Here is a 16,196-nt window from a genome sequence, read left to right as displayed (position 1 = left end):
AACGACAGTATACGATGATATATGGTGCAGCACATAATTCACTTTTCAGGCATTTTTGCAGGGTCTTCTGGGAGCCAGAAAACGATTTCCTTATCCGCTGTTGCAAACATGTTGTATCGAGGGTTTGTCTGAACTAGCGTAGTCCGTGACCGATAGTAAGGTAGGTGGGTCATTGGTTCAAGGAAAAATTTTGCATCTGGAGGTTGATGTAGATCCCAGACCAATGTATCCGGCTGCTCTCCCGCGCCTCCTATTGCATATCGCCCATCGGGGGTGAAACATACGTCCCCTTGGCCTGGGGGCTTCCCAGTTGTAGAAACTGGCGCGGCACGGCCCGTCGGTCCTTGCTTACCAACCAAAAAAGCCTTTAGGTGACCCTCAAATGCATCAAGAACGAAATGGCCATGGTAATCCGTCCCGATTAGTAGACTTTTCCCATCATTGGAGAATTCCAGACGGGTCCAGGCACGCCCTTTGGTAGTTGGGGTATATCTATCTTCAAGAGGGGAGAGATCAAATGACGCGAAAGGTGCTTTGTCATAGTTTCGGAAATCATATAATAGGACAAATGAAGTAGATTGTGAAGCGATAGCAATGACACTTCCGGACGGGTCGAATGCCGCAAGGTACGGAGTAGCCAGCTTGAGTTTACCCTGAGCATTCCTGGAGTTAAGATCCCAAAAAGCAACGGTATCATCTTTGGAGCAAGATAGGAATGCATCGGTCCCGGGAGACACGGCGAGGGAAACCACTTTATCCGTATGGCCAGTGAAATACCGAAGGTAGCTCTCGTTGTGAAGGTCGAGTAATCGGAGTGAATCTACCTCGCGTCAGCACCCCAGCCCAGACAAACATGTGTGAAATATAGCAGTACACACCGTCGAGCTTTGTACTAGCATGAAGAATCTGCCGTGAGTGATGGGTAAACCTAGCAAGGTGTACGCCATACTTCTTGCTGGGAACAGTCTTCGTGGATTTCCCCTCCTTCACGTCGAAAACCTGGATCATTTCATCGTCGCCGGACGCAACTAGATAGTCGCCCTGATCATCAAAGTCCAGCGAAGTGACATTGACTTGCTTATCAGCTTTTGGGTTACCTTTGAATGCCTGGAAAGAAAAAACCACCAATTGTTAAAACTATGCGAGAGCTTCCAAAGCCAGTGGTAACTATCAACTTACCTTCGCAGGTCTATAATTCTTTATCACATCCGATACCTTCTCTACCGGCTGTGTCGGTGTCGCTGTTGTTTCCGCCATATTCACCACTTCCACAATCACTGCTCGGGTTATGTGCCTTGCGTTTATATTTCGATAGCTTCATGGAAGTTTGAGTTTGATAAAGAACACTTTGCTTATATAATCATTGAGGATAAATATTGATCCGAAACCCGAAACAGTTTCATCAAACTTTATTAGTAATCCCAGCTGATACGCTGGAATTTTCAATTGAGACGCCGATTTTAAAGTGTTGACATTGCTTCATCTTCTTCTTCTGCCCCAGACTCTTTTTCCTCCTAACGTTTGACATTGCCATTGAGCGGAATAAGGGACTATGTTGATGTGGCTGCGGGTTACTTACTAATAATCTCTCTTTCTCTCTCTCATTTGAAGACCCCTCTCCGCTCAACTTCCCCGTACCTTTACCCAATTACCCCAAGAGGATATCGGGTGTAAGGAACAACGATGTCCACCGCTACCGGGTAGGTCTGTTATGAAAAACCAATTGCTTGATGCCATCAGCTGACTTTCAATTTGACTATAGAGCATTCCTTGCTGGTGGTCTTGCCGCTTGTGGTGCCGTCACCCTGACACACAGCTTTGAAACTGTAAAGATTCGGTAATATGTCGGCCGCTGTACCAATTGCTCGTTGAGGTTCGCGGAGGCTAATGATAAAGCGGAAAAGATTGCAATTGCAAGGAGAGTTGCAGGCAAAGCAAAATGTTGCTAGGCAATACAAGGGTGTTTTCCACGGAATCACCGTCATTCTAAAGAACGAAGGTCCCCGAGGTCTACTCCGTGGCCTTGACGCAGCGGTACGATCTATATCTAGAAATATATCTATAACGATACGGTAGCTGATCCAAATCTGTATATGCAGTATACATACCAACTTCTGCTCAACGGCTGTCGTCTCTCTTTTTACGAACCGATTCGCAAAAGTCTCACCACTTCTTTCTATGACGACCCAAAGACCCAGTCCATGGCTATAAACGTTTTCTCCGGAGCCACCTCCGGCGTTATCGGCGCTGCCGTTGCCTCGCCGTTTTTCCTAGTCAAGACAAGACTACAATCTTACTCTCCAATTCTTCCAGTTGGCACGCAGCACAACTACAAGGGCTCGACGGATGGACTACGAAAGATCTTCGCTAGCGAGGGCGTACCAGGATTATACCGTGGTGCTATGGCTTCTATGATCCGAACGGGTTTCGGTAGCTCCGTTCAACTACCTACATACTTCTTTGCGAAGCGAAACTTGATACGCCATCTTGGAATGGAAGAGGGGCTCCCCCTTCACCTTGCCAGTAGTGCTGTCAGTGGTGTTGTGGTCTGTATTGCTATGCACCCTCCAGACACTATTATGTCCCGAATGTATAACCAAACCGGCAACCTGTACAATGGCGTTTTTGACTGTGTCAAGAAGACGATCAAGGCCGAGGGCCTGTTTGCCATTTACAAGGGTGTCTCCGCACATCTTGCTCGTGTAGTACCTCATACGGTAGGCCTCTTGCATACACCTCTCACACTTCGCAGTATATTTACTAACATGGAATTCTCCAAGGTATTGACACTGACATTCATGGAGCAATGTTATAAGATCATGCGTAAAGCTGAAGATACTTTCCTTCCAGAGTCCGTAAAGGCCTGGATATAGGTAGTTTTGTCCTATCTGTATATTCGCGTTTCCTTTATGTAAATATAGACCGTATGCTTCGTCTGGGAGAGCGTTTCATCGAAATAGATTTCTTGGAGGACAACATAGACTAGATAATTTGCCTTGGTATCAAAAAGAAAAAGGTGAATATAAGGAGAGAGGTGGTTGTTTGATGCCAAGTATGAGTATTTGAAAAGCGTCGTTGCCCGCTCTTTTATACTCCGTAGGCTAAACAAAGCTGCAGGCGAATGCAGGAACAGGGCCAGGTTCAGTAAATCCTAAATCACTCGCTAACAGGGGGCGCGAACCGCGTGTTTTTTTAGCTGAAGCCAGCGTCTCGAGCTTCCAGACTTCTAGATCCTACGGCAAGACGGAATATTCAATATAACTAGTGCGGCAAAATCCAGTCTCATCGTCTGATGTCGCGCCATTATTCGGCCATAATTGACACCGAAACTGACCGCATCCGACAGCTCATCGCCAAAAACAGGCTACTGCGGATAAGGCGGAACCGACGGCAGGATTAATTGCTTGCTGAAAGCCAGTTGATAGCCTCGAAAGCAAGTCGCGTCGAGCGGATCTAGCATCAACAAGGTCGTAGTCAGCCACTCACACGTAGGAACTGCCTGGTGGAAACGGGAGAAGGAACCATCAAAAGACACATCTCAACTGTGACTGGCCCAGCCTTGTGCCTTGCGCCCTTGTTAGCGCATCTTGGTCGGAGACTTGGTGTGCGTCTTGCATGTTGGGCTGCAGCGTTTGGCTGGGATAACGCGACTTCTGGAGGAACTAAAAGCGGAGATTCGATCAGATAAGATAACGCGTCAGGCAAACAGGCCAAACACACAATTTGACTAAGCAATCGCGCTCCAGCGCGGGATCGCGTGATTTAGCGCGACTCCAGGCAAAAAAGTATTTGAAGGCAAAGAGAGAAAGCTTTCACTCTCTTTCTTCCACTTCTTCAACTCCCATCAACAACACTCCCATAACCACGCTTCATTCTTTTGTTCGCCTTCTAGCTACTTGAAAAAAGCACGCCAGCAGTCACAATGGCCACCCTATCTACTCCATCGAAGCAGGTATGATGCCAATCTCCCCCTCCAACACGCGTGTTTAAGTGGTTTACTGACGCGTCCTATTATGACTTAATATAGACTGCTTCCTCTCTGGAAAAGCTGAAGATGAACGATTCACCAATGAAGCCACTCAAGCTCGACCTCGGGAACAAGGAGAATACTCCTATCTCTTCAGCTGTTGCTGAGCCAGAGTTGAAGAAGGTTGAGCTCGAGACCTCCAAGCCTACCGAAGCCCAGGTTGTCAAGGCCAAGACTCCCAAGGAACTGGAGGCAGAGGAGCCTCTCCTCCAGGAAAATCCTCAACGCTTCGTGCTCTTCCCAATCAAGTATCGCGAGGTATGTTAGAAATTCTTTTCGACGCGTTCCTTGTTAAAGTGTTCCAAGATTGGTGGCTAACGCGTTATCTTATCAGATTTGGCAAATGTACAAGAAAGCCGAGGCCTCTTTCTGGACGGCTGAAGAGATTGATCTCTCCAAAGACATTCATGACTGGAACAACAGGCTCAATGACGATGAACGATTCTTCATTTCCCATGTCTTGGCCTTCTTTGCCGCTTCCGATGGTATTGTCAACGAGAACCTCCTCGAACGTTTCAGCAATGAAGTCCAAGTACCGGAAGCCCGATGCTTCTATGGCTTCCAGATCATGATGGAAAACATTCACTCCGAGACATACTCCCTCCTCATCGACACATATATTAAGGAGCAGAAACAACGAACCTACCTCTTTGAAGCTATTGACACCAGTATGTTACGCCACCTTCTGTTCCCAGAATCAACCGCTAATGACATTTAGTTCCATGCATCCGCAAGAAGGCTGATTGGGCCATCCGATGGATCCAAGATAAGGATTCCACCTTCGCACAGCGTCTTGTTGCTTTTGCTGCCGTCGAGGGCATCTTCTTCAGTGGTTCCTTTGCTTCTATCTTCTGGCTGAAGAAGCGTGGTCTTATGCCCGGACTCACCTTCTCCAACGAACTTATCTCGCGTGACGAAGGCCTACATACCGACTTTGCCTGTCTACTCTTCTCTCACCTCAATCACCGTCCTGAGCCCAGTGCCGTCGAGGCTATCATCACTGAAGCTGTCACCATCGAGCAGGAATTCTTGACTGATGCCCTCCCCTGTGCCCTTCTCGGCATGAATGCTAAGCTCATGTGCCAGTACATTGAATTCGTGGCCGATAGGCTTCTCGTTGCTCTTGGTAACAAGAAGTTCTATAACACCACCAACCCCTTCGACTTCATGGACAACATCTCCCTAGCTGGCAAGACCAACTTCTTCGAGAAGCGTGTTGGAGACTACCAGAAGGCCGGTGTCATGGCCAGTACTAAGAAGGAAGAAGAATCTACCGAAGAACCTGAGAACGGCGGCGCTTTCCGATTTGACGAGGACTTCTAGATTTCTTAACTCATTGTCCACTTTTTTTCCCTTTTTTCCCTTTTACTCAATGATTCCCCCTACCATGCTATGACTCCTTCTCTTCGCTTCCTAGATATCCTTACACGAACCTTCCCACTCTTACCAAGCATCCGATTCTGATGCTATAATACTCTTTCCTTTCTTAATCTCCTATCTTCATGTTCATGCAGGCTCGGCGTTATTTGGATGTGGTTTATGTCTTATGTATTTTATCCAAGACGGATGTCCCTGGTTTTACACGCGGAAGTCCGCTTCGGATGGGTTGGAAATGTGAATGTCATGCGTATAATAAAATTATTGTTTATCATTAAATCTCCCTTGTGTCCACATACCAATTTCAAGTATATACTCGCGTCCTGGTATAGATATAAATTATATCGTCAGACATATTTGCATGGTTATTATCGAAGGACTAAACCAAGTAGTGTACTGGCTCTGAGTTCCTCAACTGACACGACATGAGTTCATCTCTATATCAATGCTGTCAATTAAGAGTCTAGCACATACGACCACAGGAAGTGGAAAACAGAGCTTCCCGTCCGCTCAGCTGTACTTAAGCCACTTGCCGGTCGGTTAGTAGTTGGGTGGGTGACCACCAGCGAATCCCGACTGTCGTATGTATTTTTTTGATTTTTGATTGGTTGATTTTTTGAAAAGACTCAATAGCAATTTTTTGATTGGTTGATTCTTTATTTTTTTTCTGACTCTCTCTTCTACATTCTTATGAACCCATCCCTCTGTCACCAACAATTATGCTTGCTCGTCACCTCAAACGCGCAAAGGGCTGTTCTCCGTTGGGTGGGTGACCACCGGCGAATCCTGACTGTCCGCACGTCGGCGATCTTTTTTTTTTTTTAGTTGGCTTCTTGACTTCCTGTCGCGAAGCTAGTAGTTATCAATAATTCATCTATCGTATAAAGCCGCAATTTCACTGGTCTATTTATCTCTATTTCTTGCCCTTGCCCTTTTTCTTCCCCTTTGCTGGCTTGCCCCCTCCTCCACCAGCACCACCTACAGCCGGCGTATTACTCCTGCTACCTTCGTCAACCGCCGCCGCCGCCGATGGATCCGGCATATCAACATCCTCCGCGTCACCCGCCACCGACTTCACTGGTACTGGAGCCGGTACAAAATCTTCAATGGGAGCACCACTAGCCAGCTTACCCAACCCAGCGATCAGCCTGCCCACTTCCGCGGCTTTGTTCGTTCGGTATTTCAGACATATTCCTGTAGTGGGGTGGAATGTTTTTAAGGTAAGTGTTGCGGGTGCGGCAGTAGGCTCCGGAGTTTCTGTGGACTCTGAAGCGGCTGTTTTTGACTTTGCTTTGGCTCGTTCTTTCGCAGAGGGGCGTTTAGGGTAGGAGTATTTTGTGGTTATTCGGGTCTAGATGCGATCTGGTTAACAATGCAATAGATAAGGAGCGCCGTTTGTTTCTGGTGCGATAAAGCTTGCCGAGTTCATAATTCCCCTAAAAAGGTATATAGATACGAATGTCATATATATGCTGGAAGGTGCAACGTACTGTGTCTGGGTATGCTTCAAGTAATAGTGACGACTGCTTGAGATAGTCTTGTGATGTCGCTAGGTAAACCATGGCTTCGAGCTTGGGTATCAAGGTGTAAGAATCCGACACTGTTATCTATATAATTTCTTCGAAGGCAGTGGCTGTGGTTATCTAGTAGTCCGTATATTTGTTTGCAAGTAGCCTTCGCGGTGGGTGTTGGATGTGATATTTTGGTTTATCGTTTATCGTTGTGACGTCGTGACTTTTTTGTGGTTTGCGAGTCGTAAGCAAACAGAGCAAACACAGCTACTTTGGCCGCTAAATTATACCAAGTTAGCTACATAACCCAGATACTTTGTGGATATCAAATACCTCAACAGCTTCTATAGACGTTCATAACTCGTGGATATTTTGGTTCGCTGAGAATTAGTAACTCATTTATTCATTTCAACGCAAAACAGCAAAAGTACATAGGCCTGCTTTACAGACCAGAGTCAAAATATGAACCCATATATATTACAGGCGTCGCCATTCAACAGATAATCAATGACAACAGCTCATCTCATGCAATAATCGCCAAACCAAGTCATAACAAGCGTCCAAAAGAGAAAAACAAAAACAAATAGAAGCTATATTCAAAGAACGGTAAGCGGGTCGGGGAAGCGGTGCGGTAGACACACGTGCCCAGGTTAGGAGGGTTGTAATGCAGCGCAGCCACATCGTGTGCATATCAACCTCTGTTCCCCATTTTTAAGCCGGGTGGCTCTAAAATTCGTGCCCTGGCACTGAGAACACCCCAATTCTTCTTCATACTCGACATCATCATCACTTGTAATGCCATTACTCGTCAATGCACCTGTGCTGTTGTACCCCTCATGCATAGAGTTGGGCTGTGTATCCGCTGGCGTCTTCTTCCATGATATATAGCTCGGGTCTTCCTTGTTCAAGTTAAACCCAAAGGGTCGAGGAGTTTCATCATTAGGGCCAAAGGGGGTAGATTCCTCGGAGTTAATGGTGCTGAGCAATCTAGGAGGTTGTATGGGCTGGTTGTTCGAGGGGAGAAACGCTGTACCACCAAATCGTTGTGAGCCTGTTGAATTGGGTGTGGCGGGCTTAGATGTGTCCACGGCAGGGGATTCCTTACGTGGCTTGGAAGGAGAACCACTACGTCCGGCGGATTCAGGTGTTCCACGAAGGTTATCGACGCTGCGATTGTCAGGGCCGCCAACTACAGAGTTACGCCACGACAAGATGCGCTCCGAGGGAGTTTTTGACTCCCTCCCAATCGAAGATGCTATACTGTGCCGTGTAGATACCGAGTTCGTGCGACCTAGGAGTTTTCTAGAGAAGGTCGAATTCGTCTCCCATTGATCGTGCCGGCGTTTGTGATAGCCACAATCCTGTCGAAATATCTTGATCCTACCATGGTAATCAGCAGTCACAATGATGTTACCACCAGGATGGGCAGATCGTGCAACGTATGCTGGGGATTCTTCTACTTTTTGCTGGCTAGGAGGTTGAAGCGATTGCGTTGTCTGTGGTGGTACAGGCTCCTCGTCGTTCCGTGGCTGGTCCTTCGAGATAACTGACGCTGTAGCGCTGACCAAGGTAACGGGAGGGGGGTTACATAGGTCATATAATAAGTCCCCAGTAGACCCTAATACGGTTTTGCTAACAGTGGGTGCCATAATCGCGGTAGTCACGGTTGAGCTGTGGGCGTCGAAAAATTCAACCGGTCGCTTGTCAGGGTATTTCTCCGTTGAATTCAAGGGCCAAATGTAAACCCGACCATCTTCACTTCCGCAGATGGCATACTTCCCGTCACTGCTGAAACTAGCGCGAATCTGGCTGGAAGCATTCTCGTTCCCACGAAACTTGGCTTCCAATGTCCTGTCTTTAAAGTTATAAAGACGGATTCGTGAGTCGTTGCTGGTAATAAGGAGCTTCACAGGGCCATTTTCGTTGGTAGGTGGTTGAACAATGGTGTCTATTCCAGTGATTTTGCTTCCTTTGGCATTCTTTCCACGAGCAGATCGAACGTGGAGTTGTGATAACGGCTTCAGTCCATCAGTCTCGTAGATTGCACAAAGTCCGTTGAGACACCCTGCCAAAGAGTATTTTCCATCAGGAGTGAAGGCTACAGCAGTAATCATATCAGGGATAGTCACGCTATAGGCAACGGCCTTGTCAGGAATGCTCCATAACCGTAGCTTGCAATCTAAAGAGCCTGCTAGGAAAAAGCGATCATCACGGGGGTGGAACTCAATAGATGTGACGAAATCTGCGTGTTTAAAACAACATAGACATTCATCTCGTGTAACATGCCAAAGGCGCACGGTTTTGTCCATAGAGGTAGTGAGCAAGAAATCATTCTGTTTATTGTGGTTGGGTCAGCAAGTTACAATCGATTTGCGAGGCTGCGATGGGAAGCATACCTTACTCCAGCTTAAGTCAACAATACTCGCAGTATGGCCTTCGTACAACCGAATGGGGTGCGTTTTGAAGACCGGGGCACTTAGTCTCACAGCCGTTTGGCCATTCCGTGCTTCTTCCTCGCTTTCGTGCGCATGCCTGTCCTCAGCCTTTGAAATGATAGCCCATACTCGAACCCGCTTGTCTTGTCCAGCAACTGCCAGGTATCTTCCATTCTTAGAGAATTCTGCGGCCCACACTGCCTTGTTCCCCTTTGCACTCGTTTCGAATTCAGCTGAATCCAGTTCGGCCTCTGCTGGGCTTCCCCTGAGTTCTTGGGCAAGAAACAATCTGTCAAATGCCCTTGTCTTTGTGTGCTTTGACCGGACTTTAATATATTTTGGCGGAGGAGGGTATCGCGGTATATACCCTACTGGGTGTGCGAAGAGCTCACTATCTAAGCCAGTAGTCCGTGGCTCACCAAGCTCTGATGTATCATCGTTCGGCTCTGAAACGGATCCCTTCTTCTTCCCTCCAATTATCCGACTTAGAAAAGAAACTCCCTTCCTAGCATACAGTGTTAGAAACCTGTGACTATATCCTCTTCAACGAATATATATGCCCGCTTACTTCTTGTCTTTTGCTGGTGCCTGGCTGGTGCCGGCGTCGGGCCTATTGGCGGGCGGTGCGTCTTCGGATAGAGATGGTAAATGGCTCTCTGAGGCCACTGGCTCTGCTTCAAAGGAGAGCCTCGGTCTGACCCTAGAGGAAAACGATCTTTCCGTATTGGTTCGTTTCAATATATGCTGAGGAGTGGAAACAGCATTCATTAGTTACAGGGACGATACGGATGGACATAAAAGCAGCAAAGGGTTGGCGCCGAGTGGTTGAAACACAAGACCGCAAGCAAAAGGTGCACAGGTAACAAGTAGATATCCCTGCAAACCCTGACAGGTATAAAAACGATGACGTACCTGTGATAAAGGGTCGATAGGCGATTGATCCTGCGTATCATGCCGTGAAAGCGACGCTGAAGGCCCCGGCGATTGCTTCTGGCGCCCGGAGGCTGAAATCTGCGAGATCTGGCTTCTCAAGCCTGTGGTTGTGTTTGGCTGAGGCCAAAGGCCGGCGTCCTTCGGCGCCTCAGGGTTGGAATTATGGTGGCTGTTCGCGTAGATAGAGCCATCATTCGCCGAGCCTAGCAGTACCGATGCAAAAATTCGTTAATATACTCCGTATGTTGAATAGACAATAGACATTGAGATATATTATATCTATCGCGCACGTATTGACTTAGCGGCTCAACGTGGATCAGCCCCCCAGACTTTGAGACGGCGCAGATCGGACAGAGGGAGAGTGAACTAAGTATATGTCAACAGGGCGTGGGCCGCTTACTTGCATCCCCAGCTGCTAATAGTCGCGGTTGATTCACGATAGTCGCCCCGTCTAAACTCCCTGAACCTCGCCGTAGCGCATCCGATGTCTCACGACGCTGAGAACCCACAGGGTCCGTAGTATCCGCCATTATTCAACGATGCTCGAAAGACGCATGGCATGAAGAAGGAAGGACTTATAAGACCCATACCGGGCTGGCGAGCATTAACCGCTCATTGTATTATAGTGGGTTGAAGGAGAACTGTGAAGAATGAGAGACCACTTTGCTTGTTCGTTCAACATCCTTGGAAAAAAAAAAAATATTCAATAGTACAAAAAAGTAAATACATTCCAAGAAGGGAAATACCCGCCATCGGAGTAACATTCGGGCCGTCGATTTAATCTGATTAGATAATAGCGGAAGAATATTAATCCGGTAATTTTGGTATTGTTATGTATCAAACTTTATAAATCAATGTTTTATTGGTCTTTTCGTGGTTTTATTGTATTTCCGTAATATCCAATAAGTCAGCTGTATACGCTTCTATAATTAGTATAAACCTAATTTATTAAGCATAATTTACCACGAGACCCAGATACATCCGCGGATCCAACCAGGCCACGTGATATAATTTTTGAATGTATGTTTGAAGGGGTAGTAGAGACGAAAAAGACGAAAGGCCATGGCAAGGGAACGTTATAGCGTCTAGCTATATGAGGGAGCTGGTATGCATCTATTCAGCACTCTGCAGTGTCTGCTGCAATGTACTCCAATCTACCCAAAGTTTGATCCATCCTCAATGTACCCCTGACTTACGGGCTCTATCATTCGCAATATCGCACATGGCCTAGAATAACGGTAGGTGTTATATTCATTTTCTTTTGGCTCGAAAATGGGATAGAAAATGAGGATCAGTGGGTCAAGTAACATGGGGACAAACTCACTGTTATAGTCGTATCAATCTCAGAAGCGACATCAATGGCATCAATGCGACGACGCATATCCTCCATGATGACATCCCTCCCCCGTCCATTGACAAACACCCTGCAGGAACAAAAGCAAGACATCAATACACCCGTCCATGCATGCATGAGAGATGAATGTGCATAATTTAAATAAGACATGCTTACACGTATCGTAATCCAGGAAAAGCCCTTTCATATTCCTCGTTCAATCTCCCTAACCGATCAGCTTCATCCTTGTCCCCTTGTCCTGAGGCCATAGCGGCAGCAGCAGCGGTAGCGAGATTTGCCTGTTCCCGTCTACTAAATTCACTCAGATGCGAGGCTTTTGGGGCTCCAAGCCGGGGATGGGAGCCTAGGATATCATATAGGATTTTCTTGTCGGCATCGTTTGAGGCAGCTTTCTCGGCTAGTTGGCGGAGCTCTGTCTGCACGCAGCTGATGAGCTCGCTGTATGAATTAAAGGGGTTCTGCAGCAAGGGAAGAGCCAGGTTATGAAGATGCTGGGATGGTTCAAAGAGAATATCCAAGACAGCGATCTGGTTGGCCGGTGAGCTACTGGCGATGCTGGTTGCATCTAGCGGCAGGCACCGTGCTGACTGTGGTGTATCCTGGGATGTCATTGTGTATTGTACTGCTCTGATATCAAATAGTCGGAGTACTTGGTTCTTGCCGAGGGAATATTAGGGGAGTTTTGGAACACCTTCATTTCTCTAGTTATCCAGCAACTAACTAGTTAGTGATTTGAGGTGGATCTTTTAGAGTTTTATTTAACTCCTTAACAAGTTAACTAGTAAGTATATTGCCAGAGCGTACGGAGTACTCCGTACGCCGTAGTTAACTGGTTGAGTACTAGGTTGGATACTTGTCATATTTTAGGCGGCGAAGTAGATAACCAAGTCTTTTGACGACGGCGAGAAACAGGGGAGGATTTTTTTTTTTTTTTACTTTTTTTTTTCCCTCTGCCCATTTTTATTGGCTTGTATGACTGTAGCACTTTTGAGCCTCGATAATTGACTTCTAAATTTAAATGCAATAGACTGCACACTCAATTCAATTGGCAGCACCAAAGCATACACTTGCTTGCTTCAGGTACCAGTTCGCGTAGTCCTTTACCAATATTGTTTGGATTTACCTATATAAACTGAGTGGATAGTAGAGCTAAACACGCACGGCCCGGGCAATCTGTTTAGACATACCCCTGGACGGTTGATCAATGAACTCCTTGCGATGCTACGAGATAATTAACAGAATTGTGGAATGGAAACAGAATTCAGGAGCTTGGAATTACCAGCATACAACAGTCTTTTCCTGCGAAGATTCCTTACCACCTGAATATCACTTTTATCCACTTCCCCCGGGTCTGGGCCATGTGAGTTCAATTGCTACCTAGGCGACGAAGGTACTCCCTTACTTATCGAAGGATCCGCAGATACTCAACTGGTCAGATTCAGTCATTTAGCATAACGACCTCCGTTTGGAAATATACATATCTCCCTTGACGATCTAACCGTAATAAAGATGTGATTAATTAGCAGTTAATCGACATATACATAAGCCCGTTATGTACACAGGTGCAGTTTCTAGAGTTTCTTCAGCCACCCAAAGGCTAACTAGTTACCGTCCAGGACCAGAGGTCAACTTGGGTCCCAATCGAGAGGTAGGAACGAGTATCTTTTTGATACGTACATGAAGATCATGAGCGAAGAGATATCACCGGAAAAGGCGAAAGGGAAAGCTGCCTGAGCCTACACCTGTCGTTTGATCTCCTGTATACATATTACCACTAAGGACCCTGGAGTTGCTAATCACCCGGGTGGTTAATTACCTAGAATCATAGACCGTATTTTACTCAACTTGGACCACATGGAAAAGATGGTTAATTACTTTTGTCTCTGGCATATGTGTCAACATTTAATTAACCGACACCCGTTGACTTGCTGTCAGGATGTCTATAAAACTGACGGAGTATGCCGAGAGACACGTAGTTTGAAGAGGTACAATATTGATACGTTATATAGGCCAGGCTGACCGATGACGGAGCTTATACTTGTTCGAGTGTTAAATTATGCAGGCTGGCCTGTTCGTTCACAGATAATCCCGAGCCAGGCTAGGCCAGCCAGCCAGAAGTCACCGAATAACTGACATGCATGACTGACCCCTGACAGCGTTGAAAGTCAAGTCGGCAAACTAATGACATCCCTTGCAGTGAACTACTGTGATGACCTCGTACGGTACGCCTCCCCGCGCGATGCTACGGCTACGGGTTCCCCCCTGACTCGCTGCCATCGACGACCACGCCCTATCCCGGCAGATAAGATCGCTCTCTTATACTCCGTCCACATCAAGACATCACAGAGTAAATAACTATGAAGGAGAAAGGCGTTAGAGGGGTTGTGAAACCATCTCACGGAGCTGTTTTGACCCGTGTGTATAAGTACACATGTATCACTGGGGGTCTGCGTCTGCCCTGTATGACTGGGGTATCCCCACACCGGAGGCCAAGGAGGAGCTAGAAAAGAAAAAGGGATCGAGCTATGTGATGGCCCCTGGCAAGAGATAGATTATATACTGGAGCAGTTAGCAGAGAGAGATTGCAGGAGAGCTCTGTGCCTTGATTAGCAGCGCCGTTAGTTGACAAGACACGGCCTGCTAGGTAGGCAAATAGTCAAGGAGCAAGCCATGAGATGAAAGGTGATGGCTGAATCTGCCTTAACTACTCCATAAAGGGGGGAGATCGGGGAAAGGGTTCCCACGCGCTCCGAGCATCCAAGTTTGGACCCGAGCAGGGCCTTGGGCAGCGGAGGTGGCTAAAAAAGAGTAAAAAAAAGAAAAAGTCCTACGCATGTACGCATGTACGCATGTTCGAGGGGGCCCAACAGTGAGAAGTGAAGCAAGAGGGAGAGACTCCAGACAGGAGAGAAGAGAGTGGGAGAAAGCAAAAAAGCAAAACAGGCGTGAAACCGAAGTGATGGAGATGGAGATGGCAGAGGCTGGAGCTTTGGCAGCAGACAGACAGACAGGCAAGGAGATAACTAGACAGAGAGACGGCGAGTTGGGCGCGGCATGGGAGGCCTGACAACGCCTGCCGATCTCCAGAGGCCGGCCAATTGCCAGTTCTGCTGCTGGTTCTTCCCGTATAAATAGTAAATGGTCTTTCTGGTCTATGAGATGTGCTGTCGTAATATATCTGTGAAAGGCGTCTCCAAGGTCCAGGGGGTCAGGGAGGAAAAGCGAGCCCAGAGAGCTGATCGAAGGCGATATCGCTGGAACGCGGCCACGTTTCAGGATCTCTCGTCTCTCTCTCAATCGGACATCCGTCTCTGGGACCCAGAATGAATAATATATGCCAAACGCAAAGTATTGATATGGTTTATCCTCCGAGGATGGCGAGTCGCATTATGAATCTTTTAGCGCTGGTGGATCGGATCTCTCGTCCTCTCTTTTCGTCTGTTTGGTTACTTACTTTTTCCTCTCTGCAATAGTTATCCGTTCCCACATTCGTCTCTTTTCTTTTTCTCTTCTTTTCTTTTCTTTTCTCTCGTGAAAAGCAAGCAGGTCGGGAGACGAACGAGCAGAGAAGCAGAGAGAGAGGGATCAGAAAAAGGGTACCCCTGAGTCTGCGTGTTTGCCTTCGCCCACCAGGCGCGAGTCCACCCTTTATTCTTTATATAGACACGCACACAGCAAGAGAGAGGTCCAGAGGGAGCAAATAGCTCGTCTAGCAGGGTTTGCGCAGGCGAGGCCGGTGACATGTCACCTTGGGCGAGCGCGTACTCTTCAGATCTGCTTTTAAGGACGGTCAGCAAGCCTGTCTTGTGTGTGTGATGGCTCTCTGCTGTAGTGTAGCTGCTGCTGCTGCTGCTGCTGCTGCTGTAGTACGTAGATGTGTAGACTGTAGCTGTGTAGTAGATGCGTGTTTCAGCCAGAGCCGCCGGGGAGCAGAAGCAAAGAAGCCGTTTGCCTGTCGTCCATCAAAGAAAAAGCCGTCCTCTGTACACCGTAAGCAAGGGAAGAAGAAGAAGAAGAAGAGAAGAGAAGAGAAAAGAGAAGAGAAAAGAGAAGAGAAGAGAGAAGAGAGACGCTGCTGTCCTTCTGCTGCTGCTGTCCTTCTGCTGCTGCTGCTTCTTTAACTAAAAGGCCTGCGGTTCCACCACCGCAACCACCGCCAGAAAAAACAACCTCCTCCTCCTCCGTCTTTTCTTCTTTTCCCCATCTTCGTCCGCCTTTTTCTTCGTCCTCTTTTCCTTGCGTCTCTCTTCTTCGCCTTCATCTTCTCGTCATCGCCGGGTCTCGCTACGGAGTACTTAGTCTCGCACGCTCTCCTTTGACGGCGTCGCTTGCCCCCTGACTTGGTGCCTGTGCCTGGTTCCGCCTCTTCTTTTTTTCTTTTCGACCGCTGCTCGACTGGTGACACTGAACTCGCTGCTCTGCTCGCTTCTCTCGTCCTTCCGGCGTTGCAAACATCCTATTCCAATGCAGAACCCGTCATGTCGCTCAATGGGTTAGATGATCCCTCTATCATCGAGTCTTACCAGAGTGCGCTCGCTGAAGCCGGAGGATGGTGAGTT

The 16,196-nt window shown here is 47.5% G+C and overlaps 7 protein-coding genes and 1 non-coding gene across 8 annotated transcripts in view; 4 read left to right on the top strand and 4 right to left on the bottom strand.

The window, feature by feature from the left end:
- Positions 1-38: 38 nt before the first annotated feature.
- On the bottom strand, positions 39-1,257 carry MGYG_07612 (WD repeat-containing protein 82; the record flags this gene model as incomplete). The annotated part of the gene is made up of 3 exons (XM_003170320.1): positions 39-820; positions 879-1,107; positions 1,180-1,257. The coding sequence occupies 3 exons, from the start codon at positions 1,255-1,257 to the stop codon at positions 39-41; spliced, it is 1,089 nt and encodes a 362-aa protein (XP_003170368.1).
- A 426-nt stretch (positions 1,258-1,683) lies between these two features.
- MGYG_07611 (hypothetical protein) lies at positions 1,684-2,873 on the top strand (the record flags this gene model as incomplete). Its single annotated transcript, XM_003170319.1, has 5 exons — positions 1,684-1,700; positions 1,763-1,837; positions 1,905-2,034; positions 2,100-2,717; positions 2,781-2,873. 5 exons carry the CDS (start codon positions 1,684-1,686, stop codon positions 2,871-2,873), a joined length of 933 nt encoding a protein of 310 aa, XP_003170367.1.
- Positions 2,874-3,922: 1,049 nt separating this feature from the next.
- On the top strand, positions 3,923-5,350 carry MGYG_07610 (ribonucleoside-diphosphate reductase small subunit; the record flags this gene model as incomplete). Its single annotated transcript, XM_003170318.1, has 4 exons — positions 3,923-3,952; positions 4,028-4,285; positions 4,362-4,695; positions 4,746-5,350. The coding sequence occupies 4 exons, from the start codon at positions 3,923-3,925 to the stop codon at positions 5,348-5,350; spliced, it is 1,227 nt and encodes a 408-aa protein (XP_003170366.1).
- Positions 5,351-5,876: 526 nt separating this feature from the next.
- MGYG_10024 lies at positions 5,877-5,992 on the top strand. Its single transcript, XR_001951144.1, has one exon. It is a non-coding gene; the product is annotated as a 5S ribosomal RNA (ribosomal RNA).
- Positions 5,993-6,317: 325 nt separating this feature from the next.
- Positions 6,318-6,966, bottom strand: MGYG_07609 (hypothetical protein; the record flags this gene model as incomplete). The annotated part of the gene is made up of 2 exons (XM_003170317.1): positions 6,318-6,755; positions 6,895-6,966. 2 exons carry the CDS (start codon positions 6,964-6,966, stop codon positions 6,318-6,320), a joined length of 510 nt encoding a protein of 169 aa, XP_003170365.1.
- Positions 6,967-7,565: 599 nt separating this feature from the next.
- On the bottom strand, positions 7,566-10,813 carry MGYG_07608 (WD repeat-containing protein 44; the record flags this gene model as incomplete). The annotated part of the gene is made up of 5 exons (XM_003170316.1): positions 7,566-9,248; positions 9,312-9,855; positions 9,919-10,094; positions 10,263-10,486; positions 10,684-10,813. The coding sequence occupies 5 exons, from the start codon at positions 10,811-10,813 to the stop codon at positions 7,566-7,568; spliced, it is 2,757 nt and encodes a 918-aa protein (XP_003170364.1).
- Positions 10,814-11,574: 761 nt separating this feature from the next.
- MGYG_07607 (hypothetical protein) lies at positions 11,575-12,248 on the bottom strand (the record flags this gene model as incomplete). The annotated part of the gene is made up of 2 exons (XM_003170315.1): positions 11,575-11,707; positions 11,794-12,248. 2 exons carry the CDS (start codon positions 12,246-12,248, stop codon positions 11,575-11,577), a joined length of 588 nt encoding a protein of 195 aa, XP_003170363.1.
- Positions 12,249-16,115: 3,867 nt separating this feature from the next.
- Positions 16,116-16,196, top strand: part of MGYG_07605 (ankyrin repeat protein) — a gene marked incomplete at both ends in the record, with an annotated part of 3,957 nt that continues 3,876 nt past the window's right edge. Inside the window, one exon of the mRNA XM_003170314.1 lies at positions 16,116-16,164. Within this exon, the coding sequence (XP_003170362.1) occupies positions 16,116-16,164 (49 nt within the window). The remainder of the gene's footprint in view (positions 16,165-16,196) is intronic.

Source organism: Nannizzia gypsea, genomic scaffold (genome assembly GCF_000150975.2).
Source record: "Nannizzia gypsea CBS 118893 supercont1.7 genomic scaffold, whole genome shotgun sequence".
Lineage (NCBI taxonomy): Eukaryota > Fungi > Ascomycota > Eurotiomycetes > Onygenales > Arthrodermataceae > Nannizzia > Nannizzia gypsea.
Note: the sequence above shows the minus strand (reverse complement) of the source record. Positions and strands in the feature narration are given on the sequence as shown.